Source organism: Typopeltis vanoorti, chromosome 19 (genome assembly GCF_054136105.1).
Source record: "Typopeltis vanoorti isolate ZY-2024b chromosome 19, IOZ_Tvanoo_1.0, whole genome shotgun sequence".
Lineage (NCBI taxonomy): Eukaryota > Metazoa > Arthropoda > Arachnida > Uropygi > Thelyphonidae > Typopeltis > Typopeltis vanoorti.
Window position 1 is genome coordinate 6,176,589 of NC_143567.1, and position 23,702 is coordinate 6,200,290.

A 23,702-nucleotide genomic window follows, 5' to 3' on the forward strand; every position below is an offset into this window, starting at 1 on the left:
AAGGTAGGTGAAGTTTCTACCTGCTGTAGATTCTTACTATCAATTTCAGTTTTCAGATTGGTGCTTCTTTTTCCTATTTGCATAATTTTTGTTTTGTCTATATTTATGTTTAATCCAAATTTTATACACTCCTCCTTTATTTTATCAGAAATTCGCTGTAGATTTTCTTCTGTGTTCGCAAGTAATGCAATGTTGTCTGCAAATGTTTAATTTGTTACATTTTTCCCATATATTTTGATTCCGGAGTCTTCGTTATTTAAGGTCTTACTGGTTGCTTCTTCCAGTGTAAGATTGAACAGGTCTGGTGACAGATTGCATCCCTGTCTTACTCCGCTCTCTGTGGAACCAGTTGGTTAAGGTGTCCTCTATTCGTACTGCACTTTCAGATTTCTCATACAGATTCTTTATTATTCTTATTGTTTTGTTGGGAATTCCAAATTCTTCCATAGTTCTCTTTTACGGATTGAATCAAATACCTGACGTAAGTCTATGAAACTTATGTAGCAACTTTGGTTATACTCTAGTGTCTTTTCTGTTAGCTGTCTTAAGGTGAATAGTTGATCAATTGTGCTTCATCCTGGTCTGAAACCTGCTTGTTCTTCTCCTAGTGCTAGTTCTATATATGGCTTAATTTGTTTTTGGAGTACTTTCGTAAAAACCTTACTTGGAATACTGAGAGGGCTAATGCCTCTGTAATTATCGCATTCAGTTTTATCTCATTTTTTGTATATAGGAATTATAACTGATTTGATCCTGCTTCATTTTTGTAGATCCTTTCAAATAATGTTTTTAATGGTTCCAAAAGTTTTTCCTTTCCAGCTTTTAAGAATTCTGCATGTATTTGATCAATACCAGGTGCTTTCCTAGTTTTAAGTTTTTCTATGCTGTGTGCTATTATTTCTTTGATAATGATATTTGTTTCCTCTTCCAGTGGCTGGAATAGTAATATCCTGGGAGTTGTTTTTATTATGTAAATCTCTAAAGTATTCTTCCCATCTGACCATTCTTTTTGTTTTACTTTCAATTAGATGTCCCTCCTTGTTTTTTATCATTATCATTTTTGTTGTCTGTGTCTTACTAATTTGGTCTATTTGTTTGTATAATCCATGAAGATTATTTTCTTTTGATAGCTTCTCTACCATTTTGCATTTTTCTTCTAACCAGTTATTCTTATCTCTTTTAACTAGTTTTCTAATTTCTCTGGTTAATCTATTATATTCATTTCTGTTTTAGTTTTATGCTTTTCCTTTGATCACTTAACCTTTTTACTTCATTCAAGATCCAATCCTTTTTTACTTTATCTTTCTGTGTAACCTGTTGTATTTTCTGCTGATTTTAATATTATTTCCTTTAATTTGCACCAATGTTCTTCGATGTTTATATTCTGTTTTGGTAGTTCCTTCAGGTTTTTATCTAGTTCTAGTTGATGTTGTCTTATAGTTTTTTTACATTCATTCTCCTTTTCACTCTAAAAGTGCTTTCAGATTTTAACTTTATTCTTAAGTTTGCTAATACTAGCTTATGGTCTGATCCACAATCTGCAGTAAAGGATCTACAATTTAGGACACTTGATTTCCATCTTTGGTTTACAATAATATAGTCTATCATATTCTTGGTTTGTCTGTCTGGTGATATCCATGTCCATTTTCTTTAGGATTTTGGTTGTTTAAAGAGAGTGTTGGTTATTGTTAGTCTATTATTTGAGCAGAAGTTTAGCAGTCTTTCGCCACGTTCATTGCTTTCTCCATACCCAAACTTTCGATTACTCTTGGCCAGGTATCCCAGTCTTTGCCTACTTTTGCAATTAAGTCCCCCATTACAATTAGGAGATCTTGACTTGGTGTCTGCTGTACTGCTTTTTTGCAAATCTATATAGAACTCCTTAGTGTCTTCTTCTGATGATGTCAAAATTAGTGAGTATACTTGAATAATAGTCAGTGATCCAATTGATGTTTTAAATCTTGCTTTAATTATCTTAGGTGAGATAGGATTGTAAGACAATAGAGAGTTTGAGCCTTTGGTTTTAATATAAGTGCTACTCCTTCTTGGTGTTTGTTGTCCTCCCTGCCCGAAGTTAAGATTTTGTACTGTCCATGGTGGAATTTTCCTTTTCCAGTCCATCTGGTTTTGCAGAGTCCAAGCTCCTTCCTGATGAAAAGTTCTTACATTCTCTGTTCCTATGCTTGTTATATTTTTCCTGTCTACTAGGTAATGTTTTGTTCCAATAGCATATTTTTCGCCTTCACTATCTTGGTTACCTAATAGTGGGTGCGACCCTTGTTTGACCTGGCGACAGTCAAGCAGGCATGTATCTTTAGGTTGGTTAGAGTTCATTCAGTTTCAATGGTTAAGTTTCGTAAAGTGTCAACCACCACTCCTTGACCTGAATTCAGCCGCTCCTAACATGGAGTACAGATGCTGTTTGCAGCCTATTCACCGAATACAGTAACTGCTTGAGATTGCCTTATCTGGCTACCCTCACTTAATTTATCCTGTGGGTCGACGCAGATTACCGGGGTGTGGCCGCTACCAGTTTACGGTAGTTTCTTGGAGCCATAAGTGAGAGTTGGGTATCCAGTGAGAACCAAGCCATCTGAACCACAGTTACGTGTGACCGTCCAAGTGGAGAGGTACTATCTCTCCTTGACACCCCATAGGAACACTTAATATGTCACAAATGTCTTTACTCATCTGCATCAGTAAAGAAATCCTTGTAGGCCTTTCTTGCACTTAATACAAATCCATATTTTTAATTTTCACACCACAGTATAATAAATAAAGAAACCACCCTTCTCAAAAACACACACAGCAGAAATAATGTCTCTTCAATCAAACAAAAATGAATGTTACAAAATTTATGCGATATACACTGCTTGGAAAGACATCAACAGATACCATAGTGTGAGGAACAAACAATCATGAACCTTACCTTAATAAAATGTAGGACCTTTTTACTGCAATGACTGCAGCAATCCTAGTCTCTACTTTTGTCTGCAAAATGAACTAAAACTACATCTTTCATCTTATTGTCATTGGCTAATGTTCTTCCTTGTAGGTCTTCCTTCAGTTTCGAGAAGAGATAGTAGTCATCACTGGGTGCTAGATCTGTGCTGTAGGGTTGGTGTTCAATCTCATGGAAGCCATAGTCCTTCACTGCAGCCTTTGCAACAATAGCCATATGGACTGGTGCATTGTCGTGAAGCAGGCAAACACCATGACTCAGCATTTCTCATCTCTTCTCCTTTATGGCATTGTGCAGGAGTTAAGCATAATATTCTCATTCACTGCTGGTATTCCTTTTTTCAAGTCAATCAAGAGAATCCCCCGGCAATCCTAAAAGATTGTTTCCATGATTTTCTTGATGGACTGAGTGACCTTGGATTTTCTCGGCACTGCTTCGCCTGGTTCCCCTTTTGGAAAGAGAATCATAATAAAGGACCATGCTTTCATCTCTGGTGACAATGGATTCTATCATTTCTCTCTCTAATTTCCTTGGCAAAGCTCTAAAAACTTGCAGAAACAGGTCACACGATGCTCCTTCTGAATATAAGAGAGAAGTCATGGCACCCACCTTGTACTGAGTTTCATGTGAAGCTTCTCGTGAATAATGTGAAAGACGGTTTTTATAGAAAGCTCCAACCATTCTGAGATTTCTTGGAGCTTCAGCCACCTGTCTTTGAGCAGTTTCTCCTCAACAAGAGAGACATTTTTCTCAGTCATCACTTCCATAGGCCGACCTTCATGAGGATCATCTTCGATGCTGTCTCTTCCTAGAGTAAACTGTTTAGCCCATTCCTTCATGGTGGAATATGATGGAGAAGCTTCCCCATAAATACCATCCAATTACTGTTTGATAACACTTCTTCAAAGTCCTTCTTTGGTGAAAAACTTTATTACAGTGCGGTACTCAGTTTTTAACATTAACAGCGACTTAGCACCATGTGTTAGTCAAACGAATGCCTCCAACTGAATGATGCAGATAGAGAGTCGAAACTAGTACACTAAGCTTCCCATAGATAGTGCTATCTGACATGCCCTGCATTTTAAAATTGGCATGAATTTTGTATGTCAGGCTGGAAACCTTTGGAACCTACCATGTACCTTGGGCATAGGTCTTTAGGTAGGCGATGAATTTCATCACCCAGTGTGAGACCACCACCCAGCTTATTGGAGGCCTGAAGTGGCTTGAAAAAGTCACTTTTTTTTAATCTCTAGAGCAGGGTTTACTGTTTAAAAAATAAAATAGAAAAAATATATAAAATTGATAAAAATTTAAAAAATAAAATCCTTAGCCTGCCCACACTACAAATGTACTATAGGTTTAAAAATAAATATTTCGTGCGTGGAACCCACAAAAACAAAAAACTTAATAAGATATATCAAATATCTTAAACATTTTTCCAGAGAAAAGGATGAACATTGGTCGTCCAAAATGACACAAGATTGGAAAAGCTAATCCCTCAACACCCCTCAGAAATTAGGTGCAAATTAGATGTCCAAAATATCATTTTGTGAAGCCTGGCTGCAGGAGATAAGTTTAAAATCGAATGAGAATTCCATCTTATAAGAACAGAACTGGAGAGAGTCTAGTTCATGGAGGAATTACTATCCTTATGGGCAACCATTTCTGCTCATCCAGTTTAACACTTTTCTAGAATCTGTAGCCATCTGCTTCAGTGGGATTTCTTATTACAGTATGTTCCATTTCTTTACCACTGGATTCTGAATTAACTCAGATCAAGGTCAATAATTTTATATTGCTGCCTCCACCTATACTTCTTACATGTACATGGGCATGACTGGATTATTGAGTGTATTGTTAAGTGTATGCTTTACAGTAATGATCCCCCTCCCCTGCTCTCTCTCTCTCTCTCAATAATGGATAAGGCCTTCTTTCATGTGCCTTCAACTAGTATTCTGTAGTCAGGACCATAGTTACACATTTCCTGAGACTGGTGGGGCTTGAGGTGCTAAAGTGTGCTGGGGGCCTCCCTCATTGTTTGGGACCCTTAAATTGGCTCTGTTCCCCCCCCCCCAGCTAGTGCCTCATGCACCTGTGCATAAGTACTGCCCTGTCTGCAATAGAGCTTACAATCTGCTTTCCTGCCATTCTTCTATTGTTTATGTGAGATGTTGAAGAGAGTTCAGTGTATAGAAGCAGTCACTGTAATTTCCAGTATACATGTTCTCCTTCACTGATACTTAGTTGGAAAATTGAGTGGAACACTTTTCACATCTTGCAAACTTTAATCCTTTGACTTTAATACCTGTCAACAGAGCAGTGATGCACATGACAGATTATAGTTTCTCAGTTGCAACAACCATATTTTCAAAAACTTCCTCTTGATTTCAATTCTGTCTGAAACTATGGTAAACTCCAAGTGCCAAGCAGCTGTAATAAATAAATGAAGAGAGAGAGAGCATGGGGTTGTTTCGATGATACACTACTACAACATTCAGATCTCATAGTTTTTAAGCACGATCACCCCAAAACAAGTTGTGTTAAATATCCGTATTAAAAACAGTCATGCAGTATGGGATAAAATGAGGAAAATGAAGGGTAGGTATAAAACAGTTTCCCCTCGAGCATAATGGATGTGTAGTCACTGAACTCGAAGCAATTGCTGATGTTGTAGTGAGAACTTTGGTAGAATCTCAGCAACAACTTTACATCCTCTTAAATTCTTAGTATTGAAAAAAGTGGCTTCTCTACAAATGGGCTATATCATTGAGGAGGAACTGAAAGGAAGCACTGTATCATTCTGATACCAATGCTCTAAAGCTTAACATCCATTATGAGATCATACACATTTCCTACCATCATCAGTAGATATCCTCTTCCAATTGTGTGATACAATACTTACTAAGTAGCAGTTTATGGATGCATGGCATGTAACAAATTCCATTGCCTTTCAGTGCGAGGAATAGGTATGAAACTTGCAAACTCTTACTGTCCTATTTTCTCTGATCAGCTCCCTCTGTAAGATCTTGACAAAAATGTTTTAATGCCCATCTTCTGCACTATAGAGTAAAATAACAATAGATGAGAAATTGGAACAGTTTTTTTTTTTGGGGGGGGGGGGGGGGGCTCCATCAGGCAATGGTGACCCAGTCCATATTGAGAGAGTGTATCTATACTTGGATGAATGAAGTGGAAGACAGTCACAAACATCCATGCCTAAATGAGATTCGAACCCGCAGCCTTTTGGTTGGAGAGCAGATATGCTGACCACTCGGCCAACCAGGCTGGCAGATACTGGTATGAATAATTAAACATTATTATTATTCAGGCCTCCATGGAGTCAAAAGACTCATCGTGGAAGGTCCTTCCTAAGAACATAAAGTCTGTCAAGATTCATCGAGGGGAGGTCCCCCTTAAGAAACACGAAGTCTATCATACCACTCCTTAAACTCGCTGACCGTTCTCGCTCTCACCACTCCATCAGGCAATGCATTCCACGGTTCAACCACCCTCCACGCAAAGAAACCACTCCTCACCCTCTTGCTCACAGTTTCCTTTCATAACTTCCAGGGATGGCCTCTTGTCATCACTCCTTCCTGCTGTTCAACCAAGCGAAAGAACTCCTCAGTGTCAACCCTGTAACCACCTCTCAACAGTTTAAAAGTCTCAATCATATCACCTCTCCTCTTCCTATCCACCAAACTCTGCAGTCCACATTCCCTCAGCCGATCCTCATAACTATGCTTGTACAGTCCTGAAACCATCTTTGTCATCCGTCTTTGTATCCTTTTCACAGTTAATTTATCCCTTTCAAATCCTAGGGACCAAATCTGAGAACAATAGTCTAAGTGTGGTCTGACCAGAGACTTATACAACGAAATGATAACCCTTTTATCTCTGCAGGTCAGTGTCCTTCTCATAATTGCAGCAATCCTCTGTGTTACCTTCACCACCTTTGCAATATCATACATGCTGATGTATAAAAGAGAAAACAGACATCTAGGGATAATATTTCTTAAAATACTAAGCAGATGCATGCAGACACACCAGGGGAAGTTTTACACAGACTGATTGTAACATCGATTGAGATCCTATAGTCCTAACTGGTGCCCTCTATGATTTCAGTGGTGGATTCTTGTTGAAGGTCTCGATATGGTCTTCCAGATTTTTGGTATTATGATGCAGCCAAATTTTAGATTTAGAGAATGGTGCATTCTACTGGATTCTAGAAATAGTCTATCTGATTTTATCTATTTCTGTAGAAAAGTGAGGTTTTCTTCCATTGGATCTGCTGATCTGCTAACACCAAAATGGCTATAGTGTAGTGTGCAGATAGATATTAGTTTTTCCAGTTTATTCACACTATGTTAGTATGAGGGATCAAGAATACTGTAGGCACCAGGATGATTTAGATGATCAAGAGAATCATTTAGTGAGCAGATAAAAGTAGCCAATATTTGGTATAGCTAGGAAATTAGCTACCATTATCCAACCCAACATATTAACTAACTTCTGTTCAGATGATCGAATGCTGTTCTTATTGTTTGGCACTGCTGCTTAACTAGTTCATAACTGTTTCTCTTCTGTATGCAATTGGTTTTGAATTATTTTTTGAGAAAACATCTTTGTATTCAGGATTATTCTATTTTGCTTTAAAACACCAGTATTATGGTATACTGGTGTTTTACTAAAACACCAGTATATATGCATTTGGTATTTACCAATGCTAAATGCTTATTTGTTATGTCTTTGCAACAAAAAATTCATTGGTAGCACAAACTATAACATTTAATTGCATAACAAATATAACACTTGCTTGCATAAAAACTAAAATAAAATTGAGTAAAGCCATTTTTAGCCTCAAAGCTGAGTTGAACTTCAGGTTAATTTTCTAAATTAATTAAATAGTTACTTTCAAAAATTTTTTTTTTTTTTCAGTTTTTTCAGAAATCTTTCATTTTGCTGATTCTTGAAGATGTTTCCTACACATTCTAAATACTGTATATGCACTGCAATATGGTACAGTGTTATGAATCTATGTTCCCACTTTACAAAGTGCATGTTGTAACAAGTATTGCAACACAATTAAGTATTGCAACTTATTATTTTGCTATAAAGCGGTGCATGTAACCTACAGTTAATTCCATTTTATTGAATCAGAAACACTGATTGCATAAGTTAAAACTTATTTTAAACATTTTGGTTTTACTAAGTGATATCCCAGAACAGCACTGATATCACTGTTATCAAAAACTTGCCAGTAATCTGTCACAAAATAAAATAAGCAAAGTATTGAATGCCACGAGTGCAAGTGTCATGTTACAAATCAGTTTACTTATACTGTAGCTACAGTAAAGTATTTGCATTTTTTTTTCAATAAACAAAAATATATAAAATATTTATTTATGCTATAAATTTTTAATATATCATTGCATAAAACAAATCACTGTGAATGTGGACAAATCACTGGACAAATCACTGATGAATATAGAAAATATTCATCCTACCAGTACTGGCATCCTTGCCATGGCAAATCTAAGCCATCATGATCTTGTAAGGGCTGTCACAATAATCACATATAATAGATAATTGCATATTGTTCATGAATGAATATTATGTTCATCATGCAAATATATTGTTATCTTTTTATTTATCTTCCATCTGCCTTAATAATCTCGATAATTTATTCACATCATCCAATGAATATATGTTGTGCATTTCAATACAACTAAAATCAAAATTTAATTCACACATAGACAAAGCATCTACAGCCATGCTGTTGATGCACATTGATATACAGTTATCCCTCGATTAACGCGGTTAATTAATCCCTCGATGTAACCGCGTATATCAAAATCGTGTTAATCAAATCTAATAATCAATGGTAAAAAGTACAATTCGTCCCTGATCGATTACTGTACTAATAGTTCGTTTTATATGGTACTCTTTTAGGAAAGATAAAAAATGAATACAAAGTAAATGTTTAATAAATACTTGTACCTACATTAGTTACTACAATTTTTTTTAATCAAAAGAAGTTATAAAGAATCGTTTGAACAGTTTTAGTTTTTTTCTTATCGGCATAAATTCTACGATAACAAGCAAAATGACTCTCCAGGACTCGACAAACAAGCATTCTTCGATTAACATCTGATCCATATCCATTACTTGCTGCTTAAGCAATTTTAAACTGCGAAATATTCCATCCAGTTCTTTGACTGTTATTTCCCTTGGAACCTCATCATCACATTCCATTTGTTCATTGTCTTAATATGTGCATTGTTCAATTTCAAGAAGGTTGTTGTCACTGAAATCTTTGGATTTTGAATCCAATAATATTTTTTTAATATCTTCTGCATTAATACCATTAAAACAAAGGTCTTCACCAATTGCAATGATTTCTTGGACTACGTTCACAGGATTTTGAAAACAACCTAAGTCATTAGCGCATTCTGGCAGAAGGTTTTTCCAAACAGCTTTCATGCAACTAGAAGACACTTGCTCCCACGAGTCAAGAAGGTTCTCAATTGCGTGTTTAATGTTACATTTTTTTCAAAATTCGTAGAGCATAATCGCATTTTCTCCCGTTGTTTCTACTGCCTTTGAGAATGTCTTTTTAAGAAAATAGGCTTTGAAAGTTGCAATGACTCCCATGTTCATAGGTTGTAACAATGATGTTGTATTTGGTGGGAAAAATTAAACTTTCACATTCTCACACAGATCATTACGAGAATTTGGATGACCACGAGGCTAGCAGTCTCGTGGCATGAGCATGATTTTGCATGGTAAATTTAAAGGCGCGTTAATCAAAACTCTTGCCGCGATAATCAAATCGGTGTAAAGCAAAACCACGTTAAGCAAGGGATACCTGTACATCACTTTACGTTTAATGATTTGGAAAGAAATCTGAAACAAACCAGCAGACATATCACAAACACCAAGCAGTTCACAACTTCAAAAGCAAATCTCACACACAAACACATTAAAATCCACAGTTAACCAAAAAAACTTATCTAAACTGTAGTGTTCTTGATTAAGTATTCATATAAAGAATCCTTGTTTGGGTTCAGAGTATCTGACTAAATAGTAAGGTGTTTAACTAGATGGTTTTTGTTTCTGTCTAAACTGTAAACTAACTTAAAATTCATTAAATATAAATGATGGTTCAATATCCTTGAATTTTTTCAATATCCTTTAATATATTACTTTTTCATTTATCAAAAGTTTTTTTAATGGTAGACAAAGCATGCCAAACAGAAATAATAACACATAATTATTATAGAAAACATTTTTTGAATTTTTTTCTGAAATGGTGAATTTAATTAGGAATACAGATTACCATACTCTTATATCAACAGTACGGATGGCAGCAGCTCAACCTTTCCATCTGAACTTCATTGATAACTGACAATACTTTGTGGCCATTTCTTTACAAATTTGTTGGATTGCACTTGAATGAATTTATTTTGATTGTAATTGATTCTGTTTATGGTAAATATTATTATATTCTTGAATTATGACATGGATAGTTTTAGAAATGGTGATTTAGTAAATAAAAATTATTATAATGAGCTTATAATTACTTCAATTTTAATTGAGTTAGGTTATAATCTGATAAGTTTACATAAATAATTGATTTTCTTTTTATATATCCCAGGCCAGACATCATTTTCACAAATATAAGTGTGTGTGTGTGTGGGGGGGGGTTCTGATAAACACCTAAAACAAAAATTAATTTTATATCTTTTTATATATCCTAAAAGAAAAGATATTTTCTGAAAAAAAAAAAATATGAAAAAAACATTTTTACTGAAAAATTTCTATATAAAAAACATTATTGTTCTAGGTGTTTATCAGAATCCTCCAAACCGCCCCCCCCCCTGTACTTTTCTAGTAACAAACAATGGGTGCTCATTTATTAACTCTGTACTTTGTTTTAACTTACCTGAAAACATTGTCCTCCTTGGTTTTGTAATAAATTAACAGTGATTATATTTTAATCAATAATGACGAGCAGTTAATCAGCATAATGTCTTTATTTTATCCAGGTAGTTCAGTTATTTATTCATTATACTGTATTTTGAGAAATACAAATAGGTAACTTGCTATATATTTTTTTAAAACATATATTTATGATAAGGTGAAAAGTATAATCAACATTATTAAGTTAATCATCTGTTCATTGTTATCTCTTCTAAAGTATTATTAACATATGTTAATAATACTTAAAATTTTTCTCTTTGTATTGATTTTTTTAATAATTTGGATTGCATGTTATAGTTACATGTCTATTGTTTTAACATATGGTTTTACATATTACTATTTAAAAGTTAATTGTTTTCCTTTTTCATGCATTCTGGAACCATGTAGCAAGCTTAAGTGGAAGACGTAAGTTCCTTCTTATATATATGTGCAACAGCGTACATTTTCCCACAACCATACATATGGTTAAATGCACAAGTCAATATAGTGTCAGCAGCCAAATGACAATAAAAATGTGCTTTCTTTTACAAGAACCTAGTAGGGAACATGTGAAAAACACGCACGTTGCTTGTGTATCATTGTTATTTGAATTTGAGGTTACAATAATGATTCTTTTCTAAGACTGTCATATTCAGTTTTTAAAAATTTGATAGCTGTATGAATTTACAGGTGTGTGATATAAGATAATTTATAACTTAGGATTATTATTCTTAAATCTGGCTTTATCAAATTCATATCCTAAGTATTAAAAAAAAAACTATATTATTGACCAATGAGTTGTACATTAGTCATGAATATTCTTCATCTGCAAAATTCTGTTTGTCTTACACTAGTATAAAGTGGCTTTCTTGTAACATATAGTGGAGGATATTATAATGTATGATATTTATACATAAAAATCTAAGACAGTAGTCTTATCATCTTGTCTACATTCATATTTTATTTAAAATGAAGTAAACAAAAGTTTGTACATAAAACTGTTTTGCACTTTGTTTATATTTCCAAGTGCAGTTGATGTCATTAATGAAAGCAAAAAGTAAAAATACAAGCATCATATCCAGTGTGTGGGTTTAAAATGTCTTTCTCGTTTGCTCTCTCTCTCTGTGTGTGCGTTATGCTAAATTCTTGCTATCAAGTTAGCTCATATTGGCAGAATTCATAACAAGGATCAAAATAAAAAAGCATATTCCTTGAAGAACATGCTTTATAACAGCACTGAATACTTGAAGTAACTTGTAATATCGAAGTCAGTTACTCATAAAAATAAAATCTGTCACAAATATACAGTAGCGAACAAATTAATCCAAACACTCACATTTTAAAGAAAAATTTTAATTTTGCAAGAAAATAAATACAAAAATTAAACTTCAACTTTACCTAATAATTTATATATGCTTCTGATATGTTCATTAATTTGCTTATGCATGGACTGTATCAGTCCATGCATAATGTTTTCTTATTATAATACAAAGGATAACTAACTTAATACAATCCATTATAAAGTTAGTTATCCTTTGTATTATAATTTAATATTCAAAGTCTCTTTTCACTATGGCCCACAAATTTTCTTGGGTTAATGTCAGGAGAGCTACTTGGCTACTGAAGCAATTGGATGTTGTCATTTTTGAGGAACTCATTCACTTTTTTTGAAGTGTGACATGGAGCAAGATCCTGTTGGAGGAGATCTTTGTCTTTCTGGATCTGTGAGACCATTCTTTTCTCCAATGTTTTTATGTATTGGTCACTTTTCATTATACTGTTAGCAGGCACAAGTGATCCTGGACCATTATGTGTTAAACAACCTAACAACATCTTTTTAGCTGGATGTTTAACAGCTTGTTGAAGGTGGGCAGGACAAGTCTTCTCAGTTGCTGATTTGCAAACATAGAGTACTCGCTCTCCCTGGACAAAGAAATGGCTCTCATCTGAGAATATGACCTTCTTCCACTTCTCAACAGTTCAATCTTTGTACACTTTTGCCCACCGGAACCTCTTTTCTGCAGAGTCTTCACCGACAGTTGTTTCTTTTTTTTTTTTTTTTTTCGGTCTGTGGACAGTCCTCCCTGCTTCCAACATTTTTCGACAGACTGTCATGTCGGAAATATTAATCCCACTAGCTGCCAAATCTCTATTTAAGTCTACAACAGACAATCTTGGATTCATTTTGCTTTTCTTAACTAGTAAACAATCTTAACTCGTAAACAATTCCTCAACCTCTTTAAAATCGCATTAACAGTACTCAAACCAACACCACTCATTGGCAATTTGTCTTTAAGTCATGGATGTATGCTGAGAAAGAGTACATATTTTGAAATGCTTTCTTGCACCACTCATTGGCAATTTGTCTTTAAGTCATGGATGCATGCTGAGAAAGAGTACATATTTTTGAATCTTTCTTGTATCTAAGATGTATCAAAGCAAAAGATAAAAGAAGCTTACAGCTTCTTTTAGCTTTATAACTAAACTTGGTGCTATTATAATCACAAATATAAGTATGAATACTGGGTTACAAGTACAATTATAAGAGATTGACACCACACAGTTTATAAGAGAAGCGCATGGAAGGTCATCGAAACATGTCGATAGAGCGGAATGGTGAAAAGGTGGAGACTACAGTTTACAATAAAAGTATGTCAATAGCTATCCTCTAGAGTCTTTAAATTGTTTCTTAAATATTGATTTAATATTATGATGTAGTGTAGCAGATTTCTTTCTTTATGTAAGCATTTCTGTCTATTTATTAATACTGAGACATGTTATTGATAACCCTGTAAAAAATTGCAGAATTTCATTGTTATTTTATCATCATCATCATAAATTATCTGCTTTGTTAGCCTAATGGCTATGCGCTGCGCAACCATATGCTTGGGAAAGGAGTGTCCTAGGTTCTATTCCTGTCGACGATGTGAGGAGCTTAAGGATCTTCCTCAGCCATAGCCAGTTAGTCAGTCTTGGACATGAACATCAGGGTCCCCCCCAGTTTATCTGTGGTTTTTCATCCCGCAAGCAGGCAAACCGCCCCGTGAACACACACGGATACAGTCAGGAATACTTAAGACAATCCCTCCAGCCATATGTCTAAATTGTAAGCTATGCCGGTCCTGAGCCCAGATAAAAATAGGGAGGGATTGAAGTGGTGCTGTATCTCCCATAAAAGGGACTCATGGCTGTTGAATCAACATATAAAATGAATGAGATATCAAATTCCTGACATCGAACCTCAAAGAGTGTACAGGATATTATGATATTACTACATGAAGAAATAACATCTTTACTAACTTCCTATCAACAATTTTCCTTTATATCAATCGGTTATCTGTCAAGACTCCAACATTATCATATCTTATGTTTCTGTCTTCTAAGGCAATTTTTACTGTATCAATCCACCTATATCTTGGTTTTCCTCTGGGTCTTTTTCCTGCCAATCTGGCAGAGAACAATTGTTTTGCTAATCTTTTCTCTCCCATTCTGTTTAAGTGGTCATACCACCTGGGATTAGCTGTAACACATTTCTCAATGCTAACAATGGCAAGTTCTTTTCTAATATCCTTATTTTTAATATGATATTGCCATTGATACCATCTGTTCATGCCTATAATCTTGCTCAGGACTCTCATATCTGTGGTCTCTAGTCTTTGGTCAAGTGTTTTATTTCTAACCCAGCTCTCTGATCTATAAGTTAAAATTGGTTTGAACACTGTCTGTCTTGTATATGGGATAAGAGAGAAATTTGACTAATTTCTCTCTTATCCCATATAAATTTATTCAGTTGAGTTCCTACCATACTGGCTTTGTTGATTCTGTTGTCTATTTCAATATTTAATTTGCCCTCCTCACTAAAAATTGTGCCTAAGTAGCTGAAATGTTTTACTTGTTCTATAGGTTCTCCATTCATGATGCAGTTAATATTTTGAATGCTTCTGCCTATTTTTATTGTCTTTGTCTTGTTATTACTGATTTTCATACCAAATTTATTACAACATTTATTCAATTTATCAGGGAATCTTGCAGACTTGTACTGGATTTATTTAAAAGTATAACATCATCTGCATAAAGTAAAGATCTCAGATTATCATCTCCAATTTTGATATCAGGTTTAGTACCACTTTCCTTCATAATGTGATCCATATAGATAATAAATAACAGAGGGGATAATGCACATCCTTTTGTGACACCAGATTTAACATCAAACCATCTTTTTTTCTATTTCCTTCAATTCTAACTGCTGAAAATTCAAATAAAGACTAAGTATTGCTTGATATAATGCCCCATTCACAAACTTACAGATTTTAAAACACAAACTTAAAAATATAGATCTTTGTTATATTCCCATGACTTCTCAACTATTTATCGTAAATTTAGTGAAAATCTGATCCTCACAGCCTCTATTTGGCTTAAATCCAGCTTGTTCTTCACCAAGCTTCCCTTCCACAATCCTTCTCAACCATTTCTCAAGTATACTTGCATAAATCTTACCAGGAACACTCAGTAGAGAAATACCTCTGTAATTCTCACATTCAGTTTTATTTCCCTTTTTTGTATATATTTCACTATATATGGGACAAACACCATGGCTGTTTGTCCCATATGTAGTGAAATAATTAGCCTTCTGTCTTTCCAATCTTTTCCATTACTTCCACCATTGTATTTTCCCTTCTGGGGTACCCATAGTACCCCAGAAGGGAAAATGCAATATAGAACCCTGAATGACAAATTGAGAAGGGAAGCAGAAAGAAGTAGAGAAGATTGGGTTAAAAAACAATGTGAAGAAATGGAAAATTATGAGAGAGTGGGAAGGTATGATCTTTCATATGAAAACGCAAGAAGCATGAATCACAAGAGAAATGGAATTCGAGTTAGAGGCATAGAAAATATGAATGGAGAAATCATAACTGAAGAAGATAAAATCCTAATGAGATGGAAGGAATACATTGAAGATCTATATGACAAGGAAAATAGACCAAATGAGTAGCCATCAGAAGATATAAAGAAGGTAAATGAAGATGATCCAGGCCCAGAGATTTTGAAGACAGTAGTAGAAATGGCCATTAAAGAACTAAAATGTGGAAAGGCAGAAGGAATAGATGAAATACCTGCAGAATTCCTGAAACAACTTCAGAAGAAAGGAACTGAAGAAATAACGAAAATAATAAATTTAATTTATAACAAAGGAGAACTACCAAAAGATATTATGACCTTAATATTTATACCTGTACCAAAGAAAAGTAATGCAGTGAACCGCAAGGATTTTAGAACTATAAGCCTCATTTCCCATACATCAAAAATACTTATGAGAATCTTAACGCGAAGAATTTCTTGGAGAAGATCAGTTTGGTTTCAGGAAGGGTAGGAGAACAAGAGATGCGATTGGACTGTTAAGAATAGTAAGTGAAAGAAGTCTGAATAAAGAAGTTAATATCTGTTATATAGATGTTGAAAAAGCTCTTGACTTTCTAAAATGGGATAAGATGGTGGGAGTAATGGAAAAGATTAGTATAGATTGGAAAGACAGAAGGCTAATTATTTCACTATATATGGGCAAACTACCATGGTGAGAGACATATATGGTACAACAGAACCAGGTATCATTGGATGGGGAGTAAGACAATGTCACCAATTTTGTTTAACATGTATTCTGAAGCAATGTTTAAAGAAGCACTGGTTTAAAGAAGTATTCCTGATTGCATGCTTGTTGAGTGTTTTTTACTACTGTGCTCTCAGTGTTGTTTCATTTAGCAATTTTTCAAAATAATTTCTTCATACTTATCTTTTTCTCCAATTTTCATGTCACCTTTAATTCCTTTGAAAGCACTCTTTCCTCCATATCTGAGCTTTTCAGCAGCCTGCAGAATTTTTGCCACCTTCTTGATATTTTTAGTTTAGCACACAGTTTAGCTTTCTTACATTTGGCTTTGTATTCTCTAAGAGCACATGCTCATGCTGACTTATTTGCCAGGAACTTTCAATATCCTTCCTTCTTTTCCTTCACTGCTTCTTTAACTTTTTTTATCTGATATTTCCATCCTTGCAGACAACCTCACCACATGCCTCTCTGGCTGAATCAATGTTTTCTTCAAGGCTTGCCACTGAATCTCCAAGGTTTGGTTCCTTTTCTCAAACTCTTTCATTTTTTCTTGAATAATATTTGTGTATTTCAGTCTACAGTTCATAGGTGTTAAATTTTTATTCGCTTAAAACTTTCTTACACGTTCTTCTTTTCAATATGAAATTCAATTTTATCCTTCTCAAGATGATGATCACTTCCAATTTCAAATCCTCTGTACACTCTGGTGTCCTGCACCAATGAGAAAACATTCCTATCAACAATAACATAGTCAATGAAACTTTTCTTGCCCCCATGACTTTAGTTGATATTGACTGCCATTCAAGAAAATTAGCCTCATATTTAATGTTGAATGCTATAGCTACTCCTTCTTTTCCCTGATTTCTATTGCCTGAATATAGCATTTTGTATTTATTGCCTTAGATCTCACCAGTTTTTGTCTTTTTTTTGTGTCAGTCACCCCTATTATATCGATCTAGTACTTATCCAGTTCCTCAGCCAGCTCTGTTTCTTTGCCATTCAGGCTTCTTATGTTGATAGTACCAATCTTAAATTCTGGTGATGTTAATTTGGGGTGTGTTTCAGGATTTGTTCCACTAGCAGACTTTTTGCTGTTCATCCTGGTTCCCTGACGAAAACAATGGGGTCCTTGTTTAACGGGCAGCACCTTAGCCAGCATGAAATTCTGTTATGTTGTACCATCACTTTATTTGTGGTTTAAGCCAATAAGAATACAATTTGGCCGGCTAAATCACAAATTGCCAGCCCATCCTCATTCATTCAGTATCTAGGCAGATACTTAGCAGGGTGCATCATGAGAAGGTGAGGATTGGACATTAGGTCAGAAGTCCTGATCGGTTCTCCACATAGTCTTAGCTTTGACCCTTATCATCAATGTTATTTTATTAGATCTATAATATAGTATCTATTATAGAAATAGATATTATTATTATCATCAGCATCTATATCTTTACAAAATAGTTTCTGTGTATGAAATTTGTTGGATAATATTTTTTTTAAATATCTTTCTGTAGGTTTCTTGTAAGTTTTATGGTTGATGCACGTGGTGGAGCTATGAGAGGGTGTCGTCATTCAGGTGTGAGAGTAATTATTCCACCTCGTAAAGCTCCAATGCCAATGCGCATAACTTGCCGTTACCTGAGAAAAGAAAAATTAGCTCATCCTCCACCCCTTATGGAAGGCGAAGCATGCGCATCTCGAATATTGGAAGTTGGTCCTGCTGGTGCAAAGTTTTTAGGGTATATTTTTTTTAAAAATCCACATAATTTTATGGTTATCTTTATTTTCTAGAATTATGTTATTTTTGTTATATTAGAATGCACTGAATGAATATATTTCCATCATGTTATTTCCTGAATACCAAAAACATTTGGAAGGTAATGTTTTACAATGCATCTATTTATGCTGCTTCATAATAAATCTGATTCAGTTAAATTGTGTAGGGGGAGATTAAAACAGTAATAAAAATCTAAAAGTAAAAAAAAAAAAAAAAATGGAAAAATTTTCCATTAGGAATTAAAAATGAATAATTCCCTAATTCAGAGCTGTCCAATCTTAGGTAATCCAAGGGCCGCATTAAAAAAAAATTACCAAGGACCAATCACAATGTGTATATAGTAATTTGGTGAGCAGCAGCGACACATCCTCAATAGCTGAATAAACGAGCAACACTAGTCGCGCGCTCACGTGAGCATCCGAAGCATGTGTGTTGGAACAAAACTGTGTAAGAAAGCTTCTTTAACAAATCTAATATTTGAAAAACACATGGGTATATACCAGTGGTTCTTAACCGGTGTTCCGCTAACTGGTTACAAGTGTTCTACTGGTGAAAGATGTCATATGACAAAGGTCTGAGTGTAATTGGCTACTCTGATCCTAACAACTTAAGACTGCTATGCAGGTTGACATCTGAACCAATAGACTGGTAGGCTCTATTAAAGGATTCGTTACCCTTACAAAGAAAATAAACCCAAATATTATATCTATGCATTGTTTTTTGCACAGGGAATTCTTCTATGGAAGCCAAGTATGAATATTTGCTTTTGCACACTGAAATAAGATGGTTATCCAGGGGTAAAGTGCTATTCCAAATTTTAGAACTTAAGAATGAATTATTGGCCTTTTTTCAAAATGAAGGAACAATATTGGAAGAAAATGAAAGAAATGAAGGAAAAATTTAACAATATTGGAAGAAAATATTTTGAGTTTCTTTCCTTGTTTAAATACACACAATTATGACTGGATATGAAATCCATTTGGCACAGTTAATACATTGAGTTGTGAATTTTCGTTAAAGAAGAACAGTTAGTTACCTGGTCAACGGATCGTACTCTAAAAATTAAATTTTCTGAAACAACTCTTGAGGAAGTTTGGATTTTTGTCCAAGCCGAACACTCAACTCTCTCCACAAGGACATTGAAAATTTTGTTACAGTTTTCAACATCATATCTATGTGAGCTCAGTTTCTCAATATTAAATATAAAAACTAAAAAGTGTGAAAGACTTACAATATAGTCAAAGGGATATGGGTAACTATATCACATATTAGACCTGATATTGCTGAAATCTGCAAAAACTGACAAGCTTAAGTATCGCATTCAAATAAGTTCCATTTTTATAAAAGGCAAGTCCATGCATATTTTTATTGTTAGTTTTATGACCCTAATGCTTTTAGTGTTCTCCACATTTTTTTTATAATCAAAAGTGTTCTGTGGCTTCGAAAAGGTTAAGAACCACTGGTATATAGTGATATAAAAACAACAAATAAAATTACCAACATCACGATTATCAATTCGTGATAGAATTAAAATATCTTATACACATTAGATTCAAATTGTTATTTTATTTTTTCACTCATGAAAATCAAAATCCACAGGCAGGCTGCACAAAATCGCACTGTGGGCCAAATGCTGCCCACGGGCAATGTTTTGGACAGTCCTGTCCTGAATGATTCATTTAGGGAATTTTTCCACTGTTACTAATTTGTCTCGCATTGACTCAGGTCACTATGAGACACTCACAATGCACATGCCATCAAAATAATCAATTACACAATGAATTTGAAGTGTGAATGACTGTACTATTATAATTGTGTATTTTATTTGTATGTGTGCATTAGTAAACTGTGTATAAGCTGTGTCTATTTTATAAAATAAAATAAATAAACATTTAAAACAAAAAGTTGAAAGATAGCCAGCCCATCTTTCAACTTTTTGAGATGTGGAGATGAAATGTGGAAGTTTAGTTTTAATTAAATTTATTTTAGTTAAAATATTAGTGTACATTGTAATATCCTTAGAAAAAAATGCAGTTATGAAGAATGGTGTGAATATCATAGTGTAGGGCACTTATTTTCAGAAATTTGATTACCGCAAAGTTTGTCACATGAATAGGGTGCATGGAGAGAGCAGTCATCGGGAAAACTGTCAGTAGGGATTGAGATCAATGTGAGGAAGTTATTTGTATTTGAAAGGAAGAGGGTAGATAAAATAATAAGCCCTGGCACCTGCTTTAACAGGAAAATATGGAGAGAGAACACCTTCCACCATTACACACAGTGAATGACCTGAGAGAAAATTAGCCATCCAGTTATTTAGGGAGGAAGAACCATAAGATGAAAATTTTATGAGAAGCTGTCAATGCCATACTCTATCAAATGTCTTGGAAATATCAAGTGCAATGGCAAAGGTTTCTCCAAACTTTTCCAGTGCATGAGTCCAGAGATGGGTGTTGTAGGCCAGGAGATATCCTGTAGATCTTGATTAGTTGACAGTTTTTCAGATGTTGGAGAAGGTCGATAACTGGATGATAGATACTTATCACTTTTTTTTTTTGTTGTTTTTTTGTTTTTTGACTTGGCTGTACGTGGCTTGCTTTCATGCTGTGGAGTGGTCACAGCTGAGCTTATTATAGTGCATAGATAATAGGGAATAGGTGTTCAAGCATAACTTGTGTGATTCCATCTGTACCAGAAGTGTTTTTGGTATCCAGGTTGTTCAAGAAAGAAACTTCTGATGTCTTTCTGGTGGAACTACAAGAGCTATGTGAGGTAGTGTTCCAGGTAAAGAAGGTGATTTGACTTTGCCATTGTTGTAGGAATTGGATGAAAATGATTCCAGAAGGTAAGTCTTGTCTTTCTGTGATTTTGCAGTTCTACCATTTGGGTGAGAAAGAGGTGGTAACATAGATGAACAAAAGTCATGCCCAACAGTTTTTGTGAGGGATTAGAAAACACAACTGCCCATTGACACATGTGGTGAGTTTTTTTATAATAAAAACTATCAGAGTCAGACTTGTCCCTTTTAATAATGGTTGTAGAAATATTGCTATCTTCAGTGTGTGCTCTGAATGAACTTGGAGGTTTATATCTAGTCACAGTAAGCTGTTTCATTTCTTGGACTACCATGGCAGTCCAAGAAATGAAACAGCTTACTGTGACTAGATAGATTGAGGTTGAGACAAGAGATTGAGGAATGAAAATCTCCATTCCAGCATGGAAAATTTCTGTAACAAGATCACAGGAGGTATCCAGATATGAAGAATGGAAACAATAGTCTTACCATGAAAAAGAGGAGTAGTAAAAGGCATGGAAATCTTGCCATTTGTTATTGTTATAGTGCAAAACTACATAAACACAATTTTTGTGATTGGCTGAGGGGCAGACATTTAATAAGAAATAAAACTTATATGAGATTGTGATCCGAATTACCTGTAAGGATAACTGATTAAGAAAAGTCCATGACTTATTTTTAACAGTAAACAATTTTATCAAAGAGATGTTTTATTAACTGCTTATATTTCACTTAATTTCAACTCAGCACCATCGGAGCACAACACACTTGTACACGCCACAGTGAATGAGTGAAACAATACAATTGCAATGGACAAAAGATCTTCAGTCTTATTTTTTGGTGTTCTCTAATGAGAAAAAAAAAAAACAGCTATGCGGGAGTTTCTCTTAGGATAACAGTATCCCAAATTTTTGGCAAATTAATGCAACTATATTTGTTAAAGGTGTGAGAATTCTTCAAAGCCATTGCAGACTCAAAAAATAATCTTTCAGATCTGTAACGACTCCTAAATAGCACATTCATTTTCTTCCATCTATCTTCCTGTGTATGTAAGCTTTCTGTAAATGTAAAAAGATAGTGATCCATCTGAAAGGCAGGTGACTAATGTGTCAAGAAATGGTAAACAGTTATTCGATTCTTTTTCTACTGTGAAGTGGATTTTGGGGTGTTGGCTGTTTAGTTAGATGACAAACTCATCCAAAGTGTCTTGTCCATGTGGCCAGATGGCAAACACATCATCTACATAGCATAACCACATTAGTGGCTTGTAACTGTGGTAAGTACTTTGTTTTCAAAGTGTTCCATGTAAAAATTTGCTAGCGCGGGGGGGGGGGGGGTTAGACTAGATTAAAAAGAGTGTCTATAAAGTGGTACATTGGTAAATAAAGAGGTGACATCAAAACTAACCATTATGTCTGAATTTTCTGGGATAAGATTTTTAACACGTGTTTTGAAATGGACTGAATTTTTTACATGTTATGGGCAAACAGGTAGATCAGTTAACATCTGCCTGAAGAACATGAAAAATACATTCGCTACTATTACTATGGCAAGTCAGGACTGGCAGACCACGCTTTGGACACTCCTTCACACAGGATTAGATGGAAAAAAACAAATGTGCTATTTAGGAGTCGTTACAGATCTGAAAGATTATTTTTTGAGTCAGCAATAGCTTTGAAGAATTCTCTCAACCTTAATAAATATGGTTGCATTAATTTGCCAAAAATTTGGGAGACTGTTTTCCTAAGCGAAACTCCTGCATAGCTGTTTTTTTTTTCCTCGTTAGAGAGCACTAAAAAATAAGACTGAAGATCTTTTGTCCATTGCAATTGTATTGTTTCACTCATTCACTGTCACGTGTACAAGTGTGTTGTGCTCTGATGATGCTGAGTTGAAATTCAGCGAAATGTAAGCAGTTAATAAAACATCTCTTTGATAAAATTGTTTGGTGTTGTTAATACTGTTAAACAATATGTCATGAATAACCGTTAACACCTAAGCTTATCTGTTAGATTGATTACAGAAAAGATCCAGAGTGTTGGATGGAGATTATTATCAGGAATTCTGATTAGGAAATGAGTGATATGCTTTAAATTGTTACTTATCAGCAAATGCATCAGCTTTTCTTCCAGCATACTCAGTGGAATTGGAAAATGGGAGCCAGTTATAACTGTACATTACGAGAGTGGTCTGAAAAGTTCTCGGCCTGACAATGAAAAAAACGAATTTATAATTTCAAAATAATTTTTATTTTTCAACATAATCTCTCTTAAGACTAATATATTTATTCCAGTGATTCTTCAGTGCCATTATCCTGTCCATGTAGTGGTTCTCAATAATATCTGCAAAATACCCTTCTACAACTGCAATCATTGATTCGAAGAAAAACGCTGCCCGGCGAGGATGAGTTTTAGTTTTGGGAAGTAGAAGTCAGAGGGAGCCAAATCTGGGGAATAGGATGGATGTTCCAACAGTTCATAGTGCAGATCCCTTAATTTTCTCATTGCCAAAACACCTTTGTGGGCAGATGCATTCTCCTGATGAAAGATGATTTTTTTCTTCTGCAAACCGGGTCTTTTCTCACAAATTTTTTCGTCTGGTC

The 23,702-nt window shown here is 34.7% G+C and overlaps 1 protein-coding gene across 16 annotated transcripts in view; it reads left to right on the forward strand.

Moving 5' to 3' along the window:
• The window catches only part of LOC150095834 (uncharacterized), a 1,527,755-nt gene that overhangs the window by 878,445 nt on the left and 625,608 nt on the right, over positions 1-23,702 (forward strand). For all 16 annotated transcript variants that reach the window (XM_090409494.1, XM_090409490.1, XM_090409495.1 and 13 more), the window contains one exon: positions 18,044-18,268. In XM_090409494.1, the coding sequence (XP_090265620.1) occupies positions 18,044-18,268 (225 nt within the window). The remainder of the gene's footprint in view (positions 1-18,043; positions 18,269-23,702) is intronic.